This window comes from Triticum urartu, chromosome 5A, assembly GCF_056163025.1.
Source record: "Triticum urartu cultivar PI428250 chromosome 5A, HENAU_Tu73, whole genome shotgun sequence".
Classification (NCBI taxonomy): domain Eukaryota; kingdom Viridiplantae; phylum Streptophyta; class Magnoliopsida; order Poales; family Poaceae; genus Triticum; species Triticum urartu.
Genome location: NC_141877.1, coordinates 667,005,252 through 667,021,276, shown reverse-complemented (window position 1 = coordinate 667,021,276; position 16,025 = coordinate 667,005,252). Strand labels below are relative to the sequence as shown.

The window sequence follows — 16,025 nt, the reverse complement described above, 5'->3', positions numbered from 1 at the left end:
CTACACGATCTGACCAGCTTGTGCACACGGCTGATGTATCCATGCAGCGTTGTGTAGAGAAATTGACAAGATCAACGACAGAGTAGGCGTACAAGGGCGCGTAGCTTCCTTCCCCTGTGCTGAGCTTGAATTGTTTATTCATAGCTACAGAGAAATGAAGTATAATCACACTGGTTGACGATCGGAAAGATGGAGTTGAGAGACCGACGAGAGCAATCGTTTCTCGGTTTTTAAAAAAGGGGTCTAGACCTCTTTTTTCTAATACTGTGAAAAAACCATGGTTTTGAAGATGCTACGGTTTTGCAAAGTGGAGTATTTCTTGGTGCCAAACGCATCAAAGTATTTTAAACCGTGGTTTCTAAAAATACCATGGTATTTTTCTAAAACTTCAAAAATACCGTGGTGCCAAACACAGCCTAAGTCTGAGGTTTCTTATAAAATCTAAATAAAATAAAATATGCTAGTTTATTTATAGTGCTTTGAAAGGTATTTTTGTGCACAAATCTAAACCTTTAAGTCTGAACTTTAAGCCTCTCTCTCTCTCTCTCTCTCTCTCATGTGATTCACACTGCAGACGTTGCTATGGCTCCATCCCAGAAATCAAAAGGTTAAAAAGACCATCATACTCTAATCAAAGGGTCAGCCTCGTTGCTCCCTCTCAGCTCCTCATGTGGTATACACACACATTTATAAATAAACTAGGCTGTATTATAGTCTGCTAGCATTCTGTTAAGAAAAATAAAGTAAAATCTAAATCTAAGTTTTCTAGATAGTTTTGCTACTGCAGTATGCTAGCATTCTGTTAAGAAAAATAAAGTAAGATCTAAATCTAAGTTTTCTCATGGGTGGAATATTTAATTCTCGAGTGCAGCATATCAACGGCTAGCAGTTTTGCTACTACAAGACGGTGGAGATGCAGTGTGAAGGAAACTTAATGATTACCCAAAGTTCGGCAAAGACTCGCTCGGCTTTGTTGTGAAACTCGATGTTGTTTGCTACACCAAGATCCTCATAGGCTTTGTAGTGAAACTCGATGTTGTTGGCTACACCAAGTCACAAATAATGTTTTTTCAACAAAACTCGTATTGAGATATCTTAGAATATTTAATGAGGTATATTGAGCATGATAAAAAGATATAATCAATGCGTATATAAGTTATATTGTAGATGGGAGTACATACTCCTACTCCCACGAGTACAGAAAATTAGTCCATGAATAAAAACATCATGAACTGGGCAGGTTGGACAAGACTGAATTTTCACACTAGTAAAGAGCGGGCCATCTCTTGCGGTTCAAAAACCCTATCACTCACAATTTTACCACCCATCAGGCCATCAGACCAGGAGGATTAGTGATGTTTGAGTCCATCAAAGGCGGTTCGACATACTGCTTGAAATAGGAGGGCACGTCTCTGGCGGAGTCCTACCATCGGCCGCCAGAATATTAGGAAGGCCTGGTGCGAAAAATACATTGTTAAATGGTATAAACATACTGAAAATAATATTATGTTTTGTTTATACAATGTGATCGAACCTTTATAACAGCAAACCCTATGGCTAAGTCGTAAATTATAATTGAACATATATATGTCACTCTCCAAAGAACACTTTATTTTTAATATCATATAAAAACACACACGGAAATAGTCCACAAATTCTTTATTCGTTGGGATAAATAGATCTAGCATTAATACCGAATATGTTCATCTTGCCATTTGAACTTCATTATCCCCTAAAGAGGAGATGCATCATTTCATAATAAAAAGGAGAAACCAAGTCATGTTTAAGATGTTGTGCGGCACCCAAAAGAAATGTCGGTGTCCACATAGCTTGTTCAAGGGCATTTCAGCAATCCACTCACTTTCTTCAATGTCTCTACCAGCAATGACATACATGGTCTCACTTTTGTGATGATTAAGTTAATACAGCTGTTACAGTGATTGGCGAATTTAGGGGCCGTCCATTCACTGCGATCAAACGGTGGAGAAATAGAAGTTACGATACTAGAATTACATGAAATTACAAATACTTGTGGGACCATTACAAAATTATGGTGGGGCTAATCAATTTCTAAAAGGGTAGATCCGTCCAATTTAGTGTGCAGCGCTGGGAGAAAAGGAAAAGAAAACCTAGCCCCGCACGCTTGTTCCCCGTTCTGTCGATCCCCTCTCCGCTCGCCTCCTCCTCTCCCGGGTCGCTGCACCGCTGGCTCAGCCGCTTCTCCTGCGTCTTATCCTCCCCGCTCCTCTCCTCACAGCTGAGTCCTCGATCAGATCGGCGTCCATCTTCAGCGGCGGCGGCATCTTCAGTGGAGGAGGCAGGTGGTCGTGGCGGCGGCATCTTCAGCGGCGTCGCCGGACGAGCTCCACGCGTGGGGGAGATATCTCCACGAGCCCGCGCAACCACGTCCCCTTGCTGACGTCGGCCTCACAAAGAAGAGGTCTAGTCCGCCCGTGCCGCCGAGGAGGGGGAGCAGCCGCGCCCGGAGTAGGTCGTCCCCAACGCCTGCATCTAGTCGTCGACCTTAACTATACTGCAGTCGCCGCTGCTGGTCGAGGTCGCCCAGTTGACACCGGCCCCGCCGGAGTGCAGCTCATCCTGCCCGAGGACATGATACGTACGGTCTCTTGCTCCCCCCCTTCATCCCCCTCTGTTGATCTCATTGGCACTGCAGCGACAGTACAAATACGTGCTGAAAGCATCTGTTTTCTACGTTACTAGACTATATGTGTGTTTCTTTTTGGTCCTCTACTAGTACCTACTAGTAGACACGCATAACAATTACTCTTCCTTTGTTCCCTGAATAATTTCCAAGGAAAGGGAGGGACGCCGGCGGGTGATTCCCCCCATTCTGCCAAGGCCAAGATGGGGCAGAAGATGTCATTGGCGCATCGAAGGCTCTCTTTGCTTGATGATGTCAGTAGCATCAGTAGGCACATCGCTGCTGCTGCTGCGGCGGCGGCGGCGGCTGATGATGATGGTGGTGCTTTTGAGCTGATGGCAAGAACCTTCATGGAACCATCTGATCTCATATGTCTGCATTCAGGCACGTCTATTCTTCCAGGATTCAGAGTATCAAATGCATGTTCTCATACATCAACAAGAATAAATATAGGAAGCCGCTTTTATCAGTTAGTTAGTTAGTTGGTTCGTTGGTTGGTCGGTCGATGAATCGAGCATTGGGCGAAAGCTCAAGTACTGAGATTGTTATGAGGCAAATTCAGTACTCCTTTTTTTTCAACCACTTCATTTGCCTTCTCTCTTTTCTTTCTGAATCTTCGGTCACGCTTACCTTGTGGAACCGTCAGACAAACTGAAAATGAACTGCTTATGTATTTTCTTATAGGGCTCATTAGTACCGCAGCAAGTAGTACAAGTACACAGTGACCGCATAGCATCCTCCATGTTATTAGACTATATTATCTATACATTTTTTTATCTTTACTAATTTTGAACTTCTCGTGATGCGATAATAAAAAATTGGCAATTGTAGGATGAGGAGTTCGCTGCTGATGTTCCTCAGAAAAATACAGGAATTTGTGACAGCAATGACGACTTCGTTCCATTGATAGTGAGTGTTCTATTGCTTTAGTTCTCTGCAAAACGGAAGTTGATAGTCATGTCTGAAACCTTGGTTTATTAAGCAAATCTGCAAAACCTGACTATTTTTCGCAAAACCTGACTATTCTGTCTGGCCACATTTATCTTTAGTATTCAGAACGCACCATCTTCTGAACTTGCATATTTAGTACGTAGTATGTATCAGCAGTCCACACATTAATTAACATGGAAAGCTTTCTCAGAATGGACTAGACATCTCTAATGGAAGTTGCGAATCGAGTCTGACACTTCGGTTTGTTAAGAAAATCTGAAATACCTGCCTATTGTAATTGTACCGTTTATCTTCAGTTTTTCTTCTTCTCCTAGGGACAATGTTGATGCCATCAAAGCGAAATACATAATCGAGGCTGCTAACCACCCAACAGACCCCGAGGCCGACGAGGCAAGAACACCAACATTTTGCCACAAAACTAAGCTGCATTTGTTGACACATTTCACACATTGACTTATAGTAGAGAAATGTACATGTTCATGGTGCAGAGAAGGGCGTGCTGGTCCTAGCGGACATCATGGCCAACTCCGGCGGAGTGATGGTGAGGTACTTCCAGTGGGTGCAGAACATCCAGGTGTTCATGTGGGACGAGGAGAAGGTGAATCGGGAGCTCAAGACGTACATGACCCGAGCCTCAAACATAGTTCTGATTATTTAGGCAGTGTATGTCGCTGTATAAAATGGACAGTAATTATGTATAGTATATCTTCGAAAACCAGAATTGACTCAATTTGGAAGAATGCCTACTTTATATGAATTTCTTGCCCGCTTTGCACGCGTTGCTACAAGTGCATTATCATGCCTCAACCATAATCATTCTGCACAAATATGGAAAGAAGTGTGGCCCCTATTTTAGTCATCTCTGTCATGTTCGCGTGCACAACCTATTTTGCCAATGAGCAAGTTTAGCATCTGTTTGTTCTTTGATGATCTTATGCTGCTTGCCTGGTTCTCATTGTTGTGCTAGTTGTCTAGTTAGTAAGCAGAACTCTGTTAGAGTAAAGCTAGATGGGACGTCTGTTTCCGTATTGTTACCCAACAGACTTAGACCTAGATTTATTAGTTGTAAATTTGTTAGCTCCATGTATCGTGTTAGTTTCGATGCAAAACACAAGCTACAATGTACCAACTCTTGTCTGACATGTCTATGTCAGTAAAAAATGGTACATGGTGTCGCAGTTATAACCCCGGATCTCAACTACATATGGGAATCTATGTTCTGTTCTCTCGTTCTAAAGATAAAAACTTATACTAAGTGATGCTCTTGGTGCTTAAATATAATGGATATTGCAACAACGAAGTTCAGTTCAATGCTGTTGCTACTGCACTGCTTTTACAAGATTCAGATTTATGCTAGCTACAAATTGTACATACCGTGCCATCCAATGGACAGTTCTATGCACCATTTATACGGTACTAGATGAGTGGTATTTAAATCTATGCATTGCTTTTCATGGCAACCAATCATAACACAGCAGTTGACATGATATAAAAACTCATAATTGTCGATGGTTGGTCATGTTCTGACAGAACTATTTGGCTGCAGCATATCTTCAGAAGTGAATTATAATATGGTGTACAATGAAGCTAATTATTCTAGCAAGTGGTCACATAGTCTTTTTACCATCAGAATCACTGATAAGACACATTCAGTGGGGTTGGAACATGTTTACGATAAATTACCTTTAAAACAAGCTCAAAGTATCCAATATCAGAATCCAGTGAGTCGGAGTATAAGGCTTGACTAATTCCTCACCAGTAGCATCCTTCCCTCTACAGTCGGTTAACAAAATACAGAAAGCGGAATCAGAATATTCGACTCACTTCATGTACCAAAAAAAAGGGGTAAGTACATTTTTCATCCGTCAACTCTAGAGAAAATTCAGAAATCGTCCCTCAACTTCAAAACCACCAAAACTCAGTCTCTCAACTAATTAAACCGGATACTTTTCAACCCTGGTAACGCTTAAGGTGGTTTTAGTATGACGTGGACCCTGGTTTTGACTAAAATGAGCCATGTAGCCTGGTTTTGACTACTAGCGGGCACCCTGCCGGCTCTCTCTCTCAATCCCCTTTCTCACTCAAAAACAGAGCGGGCGGTGGTGGCGATTTAGGCAGCGGCGGTCTGGCCCGGTGGCGACCCAGGCGGGGCGGTGGCTGTCTGCTGACTACTGCATTCCTGGGCACGACAGGCTGCGCTCTTGACCCATGAGACCAAGTGACGGCGACGGTGACTTGTGGAGCCAGTTCAAGCAGATGGCATCCTCGGCAAGTTCAAGCCGCCGTTGTACGAATTGTTGTGCACAAGGATGAGCTGCTGCTGGAGAAGACTGTTGAATTACAAGTGCAGAAGAAGAGGAATGTTATGCAGTTTGTTGTACTGATGTGTTTCATCACAGCAGTTGTGTATGCTTTCATGACATATATGTAGGCAATTGAGTACTAATTTGTAGACAAGTTGATGAGAACTAGAAGTGGTATGTAATCTGACTATGCTAATTTGTCATGGAAAATTCAGTTTGCTGCCACATTGCATGGCAATTGAATGTCCAGCAATTGAGCAATCTGACTATGCGTTGATAGTAATGGTACGCATTGGAAGTGGCTGTGGCAGGAGTGCTCTGCATAGAGCTGACCATATGTGTGTGCGTGAGTTTCGTTCTTCATCCTGGGCAACTCCAACATATGTTCAGCATTTCATTGATAATATATTTTGTCCCAAAACTGGACAGCCTGATAAGGTCTGAACAAAGAAAGTGTATACCATATTTTGAATTGATTAAATTTAGTGAACATAGCTTAACAAAATCTGAATATAACTGAACATAGTCTAGACATTTCAGAGCGTTGTACTGAATTCAGTTGGACATAGTCTGGAATGCAGCAAATAATTTTGTCGACGGGATACTAAATGTGAAAATGAATCACACAAACAGTTTAAAAATCACCTAGAATCTGCAGGTGCAGAACCATGCAAACTAAATCATGCTGCAACTTTGGACTCAAGTTAAAATTTCAGAATCTGCTATGGATCAAGGATTCCCAGATGCACTACGTAAGGTGGCCGGCTGCGCAAATACAGAGGGGAGGGAAAGGTACCTTTGCTCGCCGGCGTTGATGGGCGTCGCCGGCTGCTTGACGGAGGGAGGCGCTGCAGGGGGGGGGGGGGGGCAAGGGAGACTTTGGCTGGCCGGCGCGCCGCAGCGGATCCCCGGAACCCTGGTGGCAGGAGCAGATCGAAACCAGGGAGGCGGGCCGCTGGTGCTTGCCCTCGATCGGGGCCGCCGCGGGATCTCTCGATCGGAACGGCGAAACGGGCGGCGGCGGCTATGCGACGAGAAACACAACGATGTGCGTGGGGGACGGGGGGCTAATCCTCCTGCAGAACGGATGGGAGGAACATTTTTACCATTCTACCCTTTTGACCAAAAAATAATTCTTCAACTAATTTCCCAGATCTAATGGTCAGAAAAAATTGGAGGTGGAGTTACATGAAATTACGAGTTGTAACTCGCCAATCACCCTAAAAGAGCTCGTAAGTTAATTAGTGACTGAATTGTTCTTAAAGTAACACAAACTAAATTTAGATTTGCATAAAAGTATGCGTCCCTCCACCTCAAAAAGGGACAGTTGTAAATCACTCAATTTTTTTTTTTGCTAACTAGAGAATGTGTGCTACTGTATTTTCCTGACAAAAGAATAGAGCTTTCTTCCATAGATCATTCAGAAACCACTTTCAGACATATTGCACCCCGTTACCTCAAATTAAATACTCCCTCTGTAAACTAATATGCATAAAGAGGCGTATCAAAGTTCAAGGTGAATGGAAAACTATATATTCAAATATCTCAAAATCTCGAGCATATTCGGTTACACAAAAGAAAACTGCTGCATCGACAGTTGATGCATGTACCACATGACATATGTGGTAAGCAATTCAAACTAATCCAAAAGATAATCCAAAAACAAAAAAAGACAGTTGATGCATGCATGGGAGAGCAAACATGTCCGTCGTTGCTTCTCCTACCATATGCATGTATGTGCATAAAAAAATATTCACTATATCCACTCATGCAGGCGCATATTTCTAACGCGACTCGTACATGGGGATTAATTAATTACGACGATCTTGACCAACTGAAACTTGGACGGTGTCGATCAATATTCCGGTTGGTAGGTTTTGCCGATCTTGAAATCGGTGGAGAAGACCTCGTCGAAGACGTTCTTCATGCCATTCTTGGACAAGAAGCGGAAGTTGAAGGGGCCAACCAGTGGCTTGGAGCACGAGACCTCCCACACGTCGCCCTTCTTGGTCAACGGCTGCCACTCCTCTGAGCCGTGCTGCCGGAGCTCCACCTCTGACAGGCTGTCGCCTGGCCTTGTGTAGTCGATCTTGAGCGCCAGCTTCTTTTTGTCGGACCCCTTCTCCACCGTCAACTTCACCCTCACGGCGCACATCGCACCGGCGACCAGCGCCGCCAGCACCACCACCGTGAGCATCCTGGAGGAGGAGGCCATCTTCTCGATTGGTCGAAGACTGGTTGAAATTTGATTGTTGTGTGTCTGTATGTGTGTAGTTGCTGCTGCGATCTGTGTGGATTCCGATGGATGAAGTACCTGCTATTTATGGACGGAAGAGACCGCCGACGAGCGGTGCTCCAGGGATCTCGCTGGCTGGCCGTGGCCGGGCTAGGTCGTCGCTGCGTATGCGGCTGGCCATCACCATCGGAGGAACAACTACAGAGCCTCGTCTCTGACGGTATGAATGAAATTTAGAGGCCGTGCTTTTTTTTTGAGTTAATAGAGGCCGTGCTTAGTTGCCCGTAGCTTCCGGTTGGAATGAAATTCAGAGGCCGTGCATGCTTAGTTGGGCCAAATCGGTCCTGCCTATTCTTGGGTGATCTTTATTTTGTTGCTTCGCTTATGGAGCCGAGCAAAGGCAATATGACAAGGTCCTCTGATTCTAAAAACTCGCGTACTAATAATCAACACTACTTTGTAAATTCTTCATTTCTAAATATGAAACAAAATTTGGAACACGGCTATGAACTTGCGGGCATATACAAGCAGATAAATAGAGCAAGTACCACGCAACAATTCAACACAAAAAACTATATCTTGCTTATTGCGACTTGCGACTTGCTTATTGCGACCTCCCGCATGTCAGTTGGCCCAACAAATGGTTTTCCTTTTCACCCGCGCTCTCCTCGCCGTAGGGTGCTGGCTTTTTTTTCCCTCTTCATGCGAGCCTTCTCACAGGTCTTGTATCTCGGTTCTCTTTTTCTTTATATTTCTTGTTATCCGTTTAATTTTCTATCCTTTTCACTTTTCCATTCTTATCGTTTTTATTCGTTCTTTTTCTTATTTTTCTCATATCATTTTTTTCATTCTTCCTTTTTTAGTTATTTTTCCTTTAACATTTCGATCATGTATTTCTTATTATTTGTCATATTTTAGTTTTTCAGCTTATAATAGAACGTTCAATAATAACAAAAAAGTATACCGTCAACATTGTTTTAAAACATAATGTATTTTAAGAATTTTCATCATGTACTTCAGAAATGTTCATCGTGCATTTAAAAAATAATTATGATGTATTAAAAAAATCTTCACCATGTAATTTCATTAAAAATCTCATGCCTACTAAAAATGTTCATAGTTTACTGCAAGAAAGAGTTAGATTGTATTTCAAAATATTTACCATCTAATGTTCATAGCCATACTAAAATGTTTGATGTGTATTTGAAAAACGTTCATGGTGTATTTCAAAGATGTCCATCACGTATTTAAAAATGTTCATCGTGTAATTCAAAAATTCCTTGTGCATCTCATAAAGTTCATCATGCATTTAGAAAATGTCCATATTCTATTAAAAATGGTTGTCACCTATTTTAAAAATGATGTATCTTAAAAATAGTCATTGTATATTTCAAAATGTTTTTCTTTTATTTTAAAAAATTATCGTGTATTTTTTAGATTTCATTATAGAGCATTATTTAAAAAATTATCGTGCTCTTTAAATTGCACCAACAATCTTTAAAAGTATGTGAACGCATATTAAAATACATGAATAAAATACAAAAACTCAAAATACTTAAAAAATTATATAAAAAATTTGAAAATAAAAATATTAAAATAAAAAAGGACAAAAAATGGCGTGTCACGCCTGTGCTTTGAGAGATAGGCTCCTCGGGGCTCCTCCTAGGCTCCTCATACTAGTGAGCACGACCAATACTAGTGCTACAGGTAAGTCTTTCCGAACGCTCGCTAAGAGCCAGGCATAGACGCACCCACGAGAGGCGGATCCTGCTTGGCGCGTAGGTCGCCAAGTAGCAACCAAATTCTTTTGAGACAAAAATAGCGACCAAATGCGTACCCCCAGCTCCCTGCTACGTACACTTGGGCCGCCCAACTGGCTATTTCCAGTTTTGGGAAGGTTCTGGAACCTTCCCTGACCAGTTTGATTTCTTGTTCTTTCTTTATATTTTTTGTGTTTTTTTCATTTATTTTCTTTCCTTTGGTTTTTTTATTTTTTATTGTATTCATATTCCTTTTTTCATTTTCATTTTCATTTTTTGCCTTTCTTTCTTTCTCTTCGCTATCATTTCCTGAACTTCTTTCAAATTCATGAATATTTTTTGATATCTCAAATATTTTCTAAAATCATGAACATTTTTCGAATTTGCAAAATTCTTTTATGAAGTCATGAATGTTTTTTGCAATCATTAAATTGAAGGAAATATGCCCTAGAGGCAATAATAAAGTTCTTATTTTATATTTCCTTATATCATGAGAAATGTTTATTATTAATACTAGAATTGTATTAAAGGAAAACTTGATACATGTGTGGATACATAGACAAAACACGTGTCCCTAGTAAGCCTCTACTAGACTAGCTCGTTAATCAAAGATGGTTAAGTTTCCTAACCATAGACATGTGTTGTCATTTGATGAACGGGATCACATCATCAGGAGAATGATGTGATTGACAAGACCCATCCGTTAGCTTAGCATATTTGACTATGAGATTATGCATCTCCCGGATACCGGAGGAATACCTTGTGTGTTATCAAACGTTACAACGTAACTGACTGATTATAAAGATGCTCTACAGGTATCTCCGAAGGTGTTTGTTGGGATGTCATAGATCGAGATTAGGATTTTTCACTCCGTGTATGAGAGAGGTATCTCTGGGCCCTCTCGGTAATGCACATCATGATAAGCCTTGCAAGCAATGTGACTAATGAGTTGGTTACGAGATGATGTATTACAGAACAAGTAGAGACTTGCCGGTAACGAGATTGAACTAGGTATGAAGATACCGACGATCGAATCTCGAGCAAGTAACATACCGATGACAAAGGGAATAACATATGTTGTCATTACGGTACGACCGATAAAGATCTTCGTAGAACATGTGGGAACCAATATGAGCATCCAGGTTTTGTTGTTGGTTATTGACCGGAGAGATGTCTCAATCATGTCTACATAGTTCTCGAACCCATAGGGTCCGCACGCTTAACATTCGATGACGATTTTGTATTATATGAGTTATGTGATTTGGTGACCGAATATTATTTGGAGTCCCGGATGAGATCACGTACATGACGAGGAGTCTGGAAATGGTCGAGAGGTAAAGATTCACATATTGGACGATGATATTCGAACACCGAAAGTGTTCCGGGGGTACAGGGTACATATTGGGTCACCTAAAGGGGTTCCGGGCATCCCCCGGGCAAATACATGGGCCTAATGGGCCAAGAAGGGGACAGACCAGCCCCTAGGGGGCTGGTGAGCCCCATGTAGGCTAGAATAAGGGGGAAGGAAAGAGGGGAAGAGAGAAAGGAAGGGGAGCAATTCGGCCTCCCCCTTCTTTCTCTCCTCCCTCCTCCTTCCTTCCCCCTCCGGATGAATATGGAAGGGGGAGGCCGAATTGGGAGGTGCCCAAGTAGGATTCCTCCTACTTGGGGCGCCCCCTTGGCTGTCTCTCCTCCCCTCCAACCTATATATATATGAGGGGGGCACCGCTAGAACACACATCAACAGTTATTAGCCATGTGCGACGCCTCCCTCCACAGTTTACGCCTTCGGTCATATTTGTCATAGTGCTTAGGCGAAGCCCTACGCGAATCACTTCACCATCACTGTCACCACGCTAGAGACCAACAGTGGTATCAGAGCCAGGTCTATGCATAGATGATATGCACGAGTAGAACACAAAGTGTTGTGGGCGGTGATCATCATACTGCTTTCCACCAATGTCTTATTTTGATTCGGCGGTATTGTTGGATGAAGTGGCCTGGACCAACCTTACATGACCACGTTCATGAGACCGGTTCCACCGATAAACATGCAACTAGTTGGTGGCTGGCGGGTGTCTGTTTGCTTTGAATCACTCATGTCTTAATATTCATGCCATGATTAGATTACATGATCAAGATTATGCTAGGTAGCATTCCACATCAAAAATTATCTTTTTTTATCATTTACCTACTCAAGGACAAGCATGAATTAAGCTTGGGGATGTTGATATGTCTCCGTCGTATCTATAATTTTTGATTGTTCCATGCCAATATTATACAACTTTCATATACTTTTGGCAACTTTTTATACTATTTTTGGGGACTAACATATTGATCCAGTGCCTAGTGCTAGTTCCTGTTTGTTGCATGTTTTTTGTTTCGCAGAAAATCCATATCAAACGGAGTCCAAACGGGATAAAAACTGACGGAGATTTTTTTGGAATATATGTGATTTTTGGGAAGAAGAATCAACGTGAGACGATGCCCGAGGGGGCCACGAGGCAGGGGGGCGCGCCCCTGACCCTTGTGGCCACCCCATAAGGCGGTTAGTGCCCTTCTTTCGCCGCAAGAAAGCCAATATCCGGATAGAAACCGTGTTAAAATTTCAGCCCAATCGGAGTTACGAATCTCCGGAAATATAAGAAACGGTGAAAGGCCAGAATCTGGAATGCGGAAACAGAGAGAGACAGAGAGATAGACCCAATCTCGGAGGGGCTCTCGCCCGTCCGCCGCCATGGAGGCCATGGACCAGAGGGGAACCCCTTCTCCCATCTAGGGAGAAGGTCAAGGAAGAATAAGAAGGAGGGCCCTCTCCCCCTCTCTTCCGGTGGCGCCGGAACGTTGCCGGGTCCATCATCGTCACCGCAATCTACACCAACACCTCTGTCATCTTCACCAAAATCTTCATCACCTTCCCCCATCTATCTACAGTGGTCCACTCTCCCGCAACCCGTTGTACGCTCTACTTGAACATGGTGCTTTATGCTTCATATTATTATCCAATGATGTGTTTCCATCCTATGATGTCTGAGTAGATATTCATTGTCCTATCGGTAATTGGTGAATTTCTATGATTGGTTTAATTTGCTTGTGGTTATGTTGTTGTCCTTTGGTGCCCATCATATGAGCACGCATGTGGATCACACCATAGGGTTAGTTGTATGTTGATAGGACTATGTATTGGAGGGCAAGAGTGACAGAAGTTTCAACCTAGCATAGAAATTGATGCATACGGGATTGAAGGGGGCCAATGTATCTTAATGCTATGGTTGGGTTTTACCTTAATGAACGATAGTAGTTGCAGATGCTTGCTAATAGTTACAATCATAAGTGCATAGAATTCCAAGTCAGTGATGACATGCTAGCAGTGGCCTCTCCCACATAAAACTTCCTATCGGTCTAGTAACATAGTCAATTGCTTAAGGACAATTTCACAACTCCTACCACCACTTTTCCACACTCCTATACTAACTTTATTGCTTCTTTAACTAAAACAGCCCCTAGTTTTTATTTACGTGCTCTTTATATTCTTGCAAACCTATCCCGTTACACCTACAAAGTACTTCTAGTTTCATACTTGTTCTAGGTAAAGCAAACATTAAGCATGCGTAGAGTTGTATCGGTGGTCGATAGAACTTGAGGGAATATTTGTTCTACCTTTAGCTCCTCATTGGGTTCGACACTCTTACTTATCGAAAGACACTACAATTGATCCCCTATACTTGTGGGTTATCAGTAAGGAGTCAGGTATAACACCTAAGTTTGATTGTGTTAAATATTTTATGGATACCGATGCTTTTCATGAATTTAGCACTAAATATGGACTTGACTCTGAGATAGTAGCTTCTTTCTGTGAATCATTTGCTACTCATGTGGATCTCCCTAAGGAGAAGTGGTTTAAATATCATCCTCCCATTGAAGTAAAAGTAGTTGAACCTATTAAAGTTGAAGAAAAGACTATCACTTATAATGTTGATCCTATTGTTCCTACCGCTTATATTGAGAAACGACCTTTCCATATTACAATAAAGGATCATGTTAAAGCTCCAACTGTGGTTCATAAGAGTAATGCTAGAACACCTACACCCCCTGAGCAAATTAGAGTTGAACGTAGTGTTGCTATGGTTAAAGATCTCTTGGTCGATAATATTGATGGGCATGTTATTTAATTCTGTGATAAAGCTGCTAGAATTGCTAGACCCGATACTAAAGATAAACATAGACCTGTTGTAGGCATGCCTGTTGTTTCTGTTAAAATAGGAGATCATTGCTATCATGGCTTATGTGACATGGGTGCTAGTGCGAGTGCAATACCTCATTATTTATACGAAGAAATTATGCATGATATTGCACCTGCTGAGATAGACGGTATTGATGTTACTATTAAGGTTGCCAATAGAGATACTATTTCACCAGTTGGGATTGTTAGAGATGTTGAAGTCTTGTGTGGGAAAGTTAAATATCCTACTGATTTTCTTGTTCTTGGTTCCCCACAAGATGACTTTTATCCCATTATATTTGGTAGACCCTTCTTGAATATTGTTAATGCTAGGATAGACTGCAAAAATGATATTGTTACTATTGGTTTAGGGGATATGTCTCATGATTTTAATTTTGCTAAATTTCGTAGACAACCCCATGATAAAGAATTGCCTAGTAAAGATGAAATTATTGGTCTTGCCGCTATTGTCGTGCCACCTAATGATCCTTTAGAATAATATTTGCTAGACCATGAAAATGATATGTTTATGAATGAAAAAAGAGAAATAGATGAAGTATTCTTTAAACAGGGACCTATTTTGAAGCACAACTTGCCTGTTAAAATTCTAGGGGATCCTCCTCCACCCAAGGGTGATCCCGTGTTTGAGCTTAAACCATTACCTGATACTCTTAAATATGCTTATCTTGATGAAAAGAAGATATATCCTGTTATTATTAGTGCTAACCTTTCAGAGCATGAAGAAGAAAGATTATTGAAAACTCTAAAGAAGCACCGTGCTGCTATTGGATATACTCTTGATGATCTTAAGGGCATTAGTCCCACTCTATGTCAACATAAGATTAATTTGGAAGAAGATGCTATACCAGTTCGTGATCATCAACGCCGGCTGAATCCCAAAATGAGGATTCACAGATTCATGATCATAAACCAGTTCGTGATCATCAAGTGTTCTGGGCAGAGGCACTCAGATCATTAAGTGGCCCAATGTAGCATCGTAGATTCGTTTTTCTTTATTTTATTTTGAGGAATCAGAGAATTAGACTATAGTTGTGATTTTCTGGGTTGGACACATTGGGCCACTTAATCTATGAATAACTTTTCGTTGATGAATTTTGTGTGTGTGCAGATAAAGCACATGAGCAGCGGATCAGTGTCCCCAATAATGAGTAATCTATCACATTATGCTTCCGATATATACTTTGTAGTACTACTATTTTATGAGTGTCCTACATAAAAGGAAATGTAAGACACTACATTACAAACATTTTTTTCCATTATATTAGAAAACAAAGGATATCCATGTGATCAAATAAAATTCATATCTATTTTGCACCTCCGTAACTTATTTTTTGAAATTTAAATCCAGTTAGAATTTGTACTGATTTGCTTACCGCTCCTAATAAACAATCTCAACAACAGAGCATGCGTTCTGCAGGGGGAGACCAATCATCCTTGATAAATAATTGTCAGGATCGCATGTGAATGAGTGCTTCTTGCATGTTAAACATAAATAACACCGGATGGACCAGGTCGCCAGATGCAAGGTAGTGCTGTCATGGAAGTTTAGTCGAGCTGCTAAATCAACATACTCGGCGTTGATTATTGTTATTATGCACACACATAATATTATTCTCTGGACAGATATACTACTTTGGCTAACATGCATGCTTGCGGTTGATGAATTACATGTGGATTCACATGATTCTTCACATGTGCACATTGTTAATGCATATTGTTTGCGTATATAGTAGATCTATGCATGTATTTTTTTGGCTTTATAAGTAAGAAACCATATAGCTAATGAAATATCTTTTAATATGCACAAATTTCTACAGTAACAAAACAATGTGGATGTCATGCACCACAAAGAGCTCATATAAACCATGGA

The 16,025-nt window shown here is 41.4% G+C and overlaps 1 protein-coding gene, 1 long non-coding RNA gene and 1 pseudogene across 2 annotated transcripts; 1 reads left to right on the top strand and 2 right to left on the bottom strand.

The window, feature by feature from the left end:
* Positions 1–1,133: 1,133 nt before the first annotated feature.
* Positions 1,134–6,965, bottom strand: LOC147973900 (uncharacterized). Its single transcript, XR_015603060.1, has 3 exons — positions 6,713–6,965; positions 5,297–5,386; positions 1,134–1,454 (listed from the first exon to the last, which is right to left on the bottom strand). It is a non-coding gene; the product is annotated as an uncharacterized LOC147973900 (long non-coding RNA).
* On the top strand, positions 1,885–4,370 carry LOC125528406 (uncharacterized). Its single transcript, XM_087522425.1, has 6 exons — positions 1,885–1,896; positions 2,134–2,617; positions 2,816–3,046; positions 3,494–3,571; positions 3,928–4,003; positions 4,102–4,370. The coding sequence occupies exons 1-4, from the start codon at positions 1,885–1,887 to the stop codon at positions 3,496–3,498; spliced, it is 732 nt and encodes a 243-aa protein (XP_087378551.1). The 3' UTR covers positions 3,499–3,571; positions 3,928–4,003; positions 4,102–4,370.
* Positions 6,966–7,426: 461 nt separating the features above from the next.
* LOC125531696 (pollen allergen Dac g 3 pseudogene) lies at positions 7,427–8,211 on the bottom strand (annotated as a pseudogene).
* Positions 8,212–16,025: the final 7,814 nt, after the last annotated feature.